Genomic DNA, 6995 nt, shown 5'->3' on the forward strand with positions numbered 1-6995 from the left:
CCTGGTCCAGTGTCATTCAGAGCCATTGTTTCCTTGTTGATTTTCTGCTTTGAAGATCTGTCCATTGCTGTAAGTGGGGTATTAAAGTCCCCTACTATTACTGTATTTTTATCTATTACTGTATTTTTATCATTGAGTTCCTTTATGTTTGTTATGAATTGTTTTAAATATTTGGGTGCTCCCAAGTTGGGGGCATAAATATTGACAATTTTTAGATTTTCTTGTTGGATAGACCCCTTATGATATAGTACCCTTCTTCACCTCTTGTTACAGTCTTTGGTTTAAAATCTAGTTTGTCTGATATAAGGATGGCTAATCCAGCTTTCTTTTGATGTCCATTAGCAATGATAAATGGTTCTCCATCCCCTTGCTTTCAATCTGAAGGTCTCTTTAGGTCTAAAATGAGTCTCTTGCAGGCAGCATATACATGGGTCTTATTTTTTTATCCATTCTGACACCCTATGTCCTTTGGAGAATTTAGTCCATTTACATTCAGAGTAATTATTGATAGATATGAATTTAGTACCACTGTATTACTTGTTAAGTCTGTTTCTGGAGATTTTCTGCTCCTTTCTAGTCTTCGTTGCTTTTGGTCTTTTCCACTCAGAGTCCCCTTTAATATTTCTTGCAGTGGTCACGAACTCCTTTGGTATTTCTTTGGGAAATTCCTTCTCCCTCCTATTCTGAATGACAGCCTTGCTGGATAGAGTGTTCCTGGCTGTCTATTTTTCCCAATCAGTAGGTTGAACATATCAATGCCACTCCCTTCTGGCCTACCAAGTTTTTGTGGCGAGATCTGCTGCTAACTTGATATGTCTCCCCTTGGAAGTTAGAGGCATCTTTTCTCTTGCTGCTTTTAGAACTTTTTCTTGTATCTTGCAAATTTAACTACAATATGCCTTTGCATTGGCCCACTTTTATTGATTCTGATGGGAGTTCTCTGTGCCTCCTGGATTTGGATGTGTTTCCTTCCCCAGATTAGAAAAGTTTTTGGCTATAATTTCTTCAAACATCTGCCCCCTTTGCCCTCTCTTCTTCTTCTGAGACTCCTATGATAGGAATGTTATCACGCTTTATAGAGTCACAAGTTCCCTAAGTCTACATTCATGATCTAAAATTTTTCTTTTCCTGTTATTTTCAGCTTCATTATTTTCCATAATTTTATCTTCTATGTCACTTATTCGTTCCTGTTTCTTCCATCCTTGTCATTATATCCAGTCAATTTCAAGTCTCAGTTATTGAATTTTTCATTGTGGCCTGAACAGTTTTTAGGTCTTTTATCTCTGTAGTAAAGGACTCCCTGGTGTCTTCTATGCTTTTCTCAAGCCCAGCTAGTATCCTTATGATTGTTCCTTTAAATTCTGGCTCAGGCATAGTACTTCTGTTTCAATTAGATCCATGGCCGTGACCTTTTCTTGTTCTTTCTTTTGGAATCAATTCCTCCATCTTGGCATTCTGTCTAAGTCTCTGTCTTCAGTGTGTTAGGAAGGCCTGTTATGTTTCTTCTTCCCAAGAGTAATGGTTTTATTAAGAGGTCATATACCATCCAGGGCCTGGCACTTCAGGCAGTGTCCTGGTGTATGCTGCGTGCACTGTGCTTTCCCTCAGGTTAGTCCTCTGCAGAGTACCTCCTTGCCTGCAGTGGGCAGTGTGTGGCAAGTTTTAACTAGGTGTGCTCTGGTCTGCTTGTTAAAAGAGACCTGATGCCGTTTCCACTGGAGCTGAAGCTCTGCAGCACTGTGGTCAGTAGACATGGTGTATGTGGTTGGGGGCGGGTTGTGCTGGTCTTCTGGGGAAGGGGTCCACTATCCGGTTCTCAGGCACACTTGTGGTCCAACTTCTCTATAAAAGTACTTGTCCTAAATTGATCCATGATTTTCTCTCTGCTAGGCCCAGTCACAAGTCCACAACACAGAGAGACTTCTGAACAGGTATATTCAGGGTGCAGCCATCCATCTCCAAAGCTCTGTCACTTCTGCTCTAGCTGATGCCTTCCACCTCAGACCGGTAACAAGACAGTTTGCAGCCACGTCAACACCATGCCTCCAAGCATGCCCAATAGTTGCTTCTTTATAGCAACCCCAGGTACACAGTGTCCTGTGACCAGTATTTCCACAAAAGGTTAACATTATAACGATGTTAAGTTAGTGCTATCCTTAGAAACTTAAAAATTAAACTTAAAGACTCTAGAACTTTGAATCCTTGAAGCTGCTAACTTCGTTAGTGATCCTGTTTAACCTCTTACATTCCACGGATAATCAGTTTATTAATTCTTAGTCTATTTCTTAATTCATTCAACCAATACTAAATGCTTATCATATGGTAAAATGCTTGATGCACAAAAATGAAATGCTGAAACCATAGCTTCCTCATAAGTGCTCCTCTGTGTTCATCTCCCCATCTCTCCTCTTTATTCAATTGTTTCTTAGGATTAGGATAATAATTATAATTCATTTCTTGGTCCTGCAAGTTAATTAGACTTAGCTTCTACATAACTAAAGGAATTGATCCCTTTAGTTCCACCAGAATTAGAGCAGTGTTTGCAAACTGTTCCTTTTTCAAGAGGAAAAAGAACTTCTCAAAACTCTTAGTGTCTGAGAAACAGCAAGTCGAACAATAATCGCAGGTTCCATCCAGAGTACTAGAAAAAGCACGAACTTCGAATTAAAATGGCTCTAAGTCCAGGTTCTACCACTTACAAGTACATGTAATGTTGTACTTTTCTACTCTGTCTTCGTGTCACACCCAAGCTTCTAGAAAATGTGAATACCCCTAAATTCCCAGTGTGGCCTGGGTAGACCAATCTTTTCCCACTTAATCTTATCTCTGAGCTCACTCCTTTCCACCTTTAGGTTAGCAATCATAAATATTATTTTTGAAACTTGTTACTTGTGTTTGTCTGTCTTCCCCCCTTTAGTATTAATTCCTAAAAAGCAAAAATCATGTCTTGTTCCTGTGAATTCCAGAGTCACAATGCCTTGCAACTAATAGATCCAAAACATGGTAAATTAGGACAGCAAAGATACTACTAACAGGGAACAGAAATAGACATGTTAAACAATAAAATCAATTTTTAAAAACTCAATATTCTTAAAAGTCAACAAGAAAACAAACAACCCAATTAAAAAATGGCCAAAGACCTTAGCAAACACTAAGAGGATACACAGATAGCAAATAAGCACGTGAGAAGAAGCTCCATTTCATATGTCATCAGAGAAATGCATTATCAAAGCAATGAGACACCACTGCACACCTTTTAGAACGGCCCAAATCCGGAACACTGACACCACCAAATGCTGGTGAGGATGTGGAGCAACGGGAACCCTCCTTCACTGCTGGTGGGAATCCAAAATGGTACAGCCACTCTGGAAGATAGTTGGCAGTTTCTTTCAGAACTAAACATATTCTTACCATACAATCCAGCAATCACACTCTTTGGTGTTTACCCAAAGGAGCTGAAAATATGTCCACACAAAAAACGGCACATAGATCTTATCACAGCTTTTCCTCATAACTATTAAAATCTGTGAACAACTAACATGTCCTTCTGTAAGTGAGTGGCTAAATAAATGGTAGAGCGTCTAGGCAATGTAATACTTACTCAACTCTAAAAAGAAATGAGCGAGGGGCCCCTGGCTGGCTCAGACAGTCGAGCATGTGTCTTGATCTCAGGGTCCTGACATTGGGCATAGAGATTACTTAAAACAAACAAACAGAAACTTTAAAGAAATGAACTATTAAGCCATGAAAGAACATGGAGGAATTAGAATTATAACTAAGTGAAAAAAGCCAATTTGAAAAGGTTACATACTGCATGATTCCAACTACATGACAATTCTGGAAAAAGCAAAACTATGGAGACAGTAAGATCAGTGGTTGCCAGGGGTTAGCAGTAAGCAAGGGATGATTAGGCAGAGCACAGAGGATTTCTAGGGCAGTGAAAGTACTCTGATAACACTATAATGGTAGCTATGTATCATTATACATCTGTCCAAACCCACAGAATACACATCACCAAGACTGAACCCTAATGTAAACTATGGACTGTGGTGATAATGATGTGTCCATGTAGGTTCAACATTTGTAACAAATATTCTTCTCTAGTGGGGAATGTTGATAATGGGGGGAAGCTATGCATGAGTGGGAGCGCGGAAAGTGTATACTAGAGCTCTCTGTACCCACCACTCAACTCTGCCGTGAGCCTAAAATGGCTCTAAAAAATAAAGTCTATTAAAAAGAAAAATCTCAATACTGGCCAGTTTTGGGTCCAACTTATTTTTAAATATATATTGTCTCAGTACTAAGATGCAAAACAAAATTCACAAAACTACTAGGAAAGATTTTATAACACAGAATACCACGAATCAGTTCTGTGGGAAATTACACACATCCTCGAAAGCAGCTGAATTCCACCACAGTAAATAAAACCTCACCTAGTTGTTCAATAACTATATTGTAACAACATTGAACAAACATTTCTACAGAATATTTTGTACGCATTTTTACTTTTTTTGTGACTCTTAAAAAGACTGAGAATTATGATGCACATGTAAGCTGTCAGGGGACTCGGAAACTTCCAGCCTTTTAGTAGCTGCTCTTTCAAACTTAATTCAAACATTTATTAATCTCCAAGTACTTTTAAAACATTGTGCTGGGCAGGGAATGCAAGGGCACGAAGATGACCCACTTTCTGACCTCAAAGAGTTTACCTTCTAGAAGGAGATACGTAATCAAACCCTTAGAATATCAGACACAAATAAATGCTACAACAGTGGTATAAATAATGTGGGATAAAAGGAAATGGAAGAATGACTAGAAAACATGGCATTTAAGCTGAGGAGGATTTGAAATTTCATAACTTGAATAAAGCAGGGATGGCGCTCCAGGCTGAAGGCCATGAGCAAAGGACCACCAAAGTACATCTTCAAGAAAAATGGGCCCAGGCATGGGGAAGATTCTGGAATAGGTAGGCAAAGCATAAATTTGTGAGTAGTTGAGTACGGACAGAAGAGACTTCTCGTGGAGACTGTTGACCTAACCCTAGGAGAATTAGACTTCGTTCTGAACAAAAATTAGGAGGTGCTGAAAATTTTCATGGTCAGCAGGAGAGAAAGGAACAATGTTCTATTTCCTCTTAAATCAAGATGTGTCCATCCCCAAATTGCTACAGAACAATCTTTAAAATAATTTTGGCTGTTTTGCGACCTGGTGACACTTTCATAGGTTACTGAAAAACAGAATAAAAAATTACAGTTATGAAGAGAATGCACACTTCCCATAGCGTTTAACGCACTTGGAGCATCCCTCCAGCATTAACTTGAACTGGGCTTGTCATTCCCTGGTCTCTGACCAAGTCGGTCAAAGCTCACGAAAGGTTCTTAAAATCTACTGACTCTTTAGGATATTTTGAGAATAAACTGAAGCTTAAAGTTTCCAAGAGGTCTATATTTTATCCTAAAGGGTCCAGGTTCTCCCAAATACTTCTCAAACGGCCAATTTGAAAAAAGGTAACAGCGAGCATGGACCTCTTTGGCGCTGAGAACAAACTAACCTTCCCCACAGCCCAGCACTCAACTAGTAACAAAAGTGATCGCCCTCAAATTCCGGGGGGGACCGGGAAGGCGAATTAACAGCCACCCCAAGACGTGCTGACCAATTCGCCGCACTCTCCAATCCCGAGCCCGACCCCTCCCGTGACGCGGACTCACCCGAGCCAGGCCCAGGAGCATGTGGAGCACACGCCGACGGAAGACCGGCTCCACCGCCCAGCGGGCTCGCCCGGCGCCAGGCCGGCCAAGGTCTCCACCGCCCCGGAGCACGGCGCCCAGGGCACGCCGCGGGCCGGGCCGACGGCGCGGAAGGCGGATCCCGCAACGCCTCTCCGCCGCCATGTGCCGCCGGTCGGGGGTTATGTAATCCTCTACCCGGGGGCCCCCCTGAGCGCGCCACCCCCGCCGCCAACCGCGTCCGCCCGCCCGCCCGGCCCCTCGAGCACGGCCGCCGGCCCCCGCCCCCGCGCCGCGCGCCCCGGCCCCCGGTCCCCGGCCCCGCGCGTGGAGGCCCGCGGCCCTGCGGCCCAGGCCGCGCGGACCCGCCCTCGAGCGCCCGCCCGGCCCCTACCGCCTTTCCCCTACCTGCGCAGGGCGGGCGGCTGACCGCCCCGACCGCTGAGTGCAGGGGTCGCAAGGCCGCACGCGAGCTCCTCCCGCGCGGGTCCGTCACAGCATCTCCCGGGAGACACGGCCGCCACAGGCAGGGCGCGCACGCCGCCGCCGCTGCTGCCGCCACACCTCCAGCCTCCGCCCGCGACCTCGCCGGCCGCCGCAGACCCACAGCGCCCGGGGCACCTCCGCCGGCTGCAGGTCGGCGCACAAATCGGCGACTCCGACGCCGCCGCTGCCTGCGCCGCGGTTCCGGGTCCTCCTTCCCGCGACTCTGCCTCCCACACTCAGACAGCGCCGAGCCTGCTTTAAGCATTCCCCCGGGCGGACCGACCCAGCCTTATAAGCGGGGGAGGGGTGGGGAGGGGCGGGGCGCGGAGGGAGGGCGCGGAGGGAGGGCAGCGGCCGGAAAGGAGATCGCGGCTCGGAGACCTCAGTTCTCGCGAGTCTTTCGGGCCTAGGCGCCGGCTCCGCGGGAATTTTCAAACTCTCGCAGGAGAAGGTGGGGGGAGGGAAGGGAAGCCTGCTTGGCACCGGCGGGTCATTTACATAAAACAGAATCTCGCCGTCTCCAAAGAGCTGCTGGGGCGGGGCTGGGTGAAACTACAAGTCCCGCGATGCTTTTCGCTCCACCCCGCTGTGGCGGCCGGGCGCGCGTATTCGCGCGGAGTCCGGGGTGATAGTCTCTGGCAGTGGCAGCCGGGATCCGCCTGCCTGGCGGTGCCGGAGAATGCCGCCACGTTAGCCTGTAACCTTGTCCACTGGCGGCCATGGGGTGGTCACTGTCCCCGTGGCAGGCGCGTGTGCGCTCGGTGGTTTTCGTTCCCTGCGCTC

The 6995-nt window shown here is 46.1% G+C and overlaps 1 protein-coding gene across 3 annotated transcripts in view; it reads right to left on the reverse strand.

Moving 5' to 3' along the window:
• AHCTF1 (AT-hook containing transcription factor 1) overlaps positions 1 to 6467 on the reverse strand; it is a 77966-nt gene extending 71499 nt beyond the window's left edge. Inside the window, exons 1-2 of one of the 3 annotated variants that reach the window (XM_035010994.1) lie at positions 6135 to 6467; positions 3254 to 3365 (exon numbers count right to left, since the gene is read on the reverse strand). Coding sequence is in view for 1 of the 3 variants with exons in the window: in XM_035010995.1 (XP_034866886.1) it covers positions 3254 to 3414 (161 nt within the window). In the remaining 2 variants the exon portion in view is untranslated. Of the gene's footprint in view, positions 1 to 3253; positions 3823 to 6134 lie in introns of those variants that run through there. The other 2 variants (XM_035010997.1, XM_035010995.1) reach the window with 2 other exon arrangements.
• Between the last annotated feature and the right edge of the window lie 528 nt (positions 6468 to 6995).

Source organism: Mirounga leonina, unplaced genomic scaffold (genome assembly GCF_011800145.1).
Source record: "Mirounga leonina isolate KUSES-001 unplaced genomic scaffold, KU_Mleo_1.0 Mir_154, whole genome shotgun sequence".
Taxonomy (NCBI): Eukaryota; Metazoa; Chordata; class Mammalia; order Carnivora; family Phocidae; genus Mirounga; species Mirounga leonina.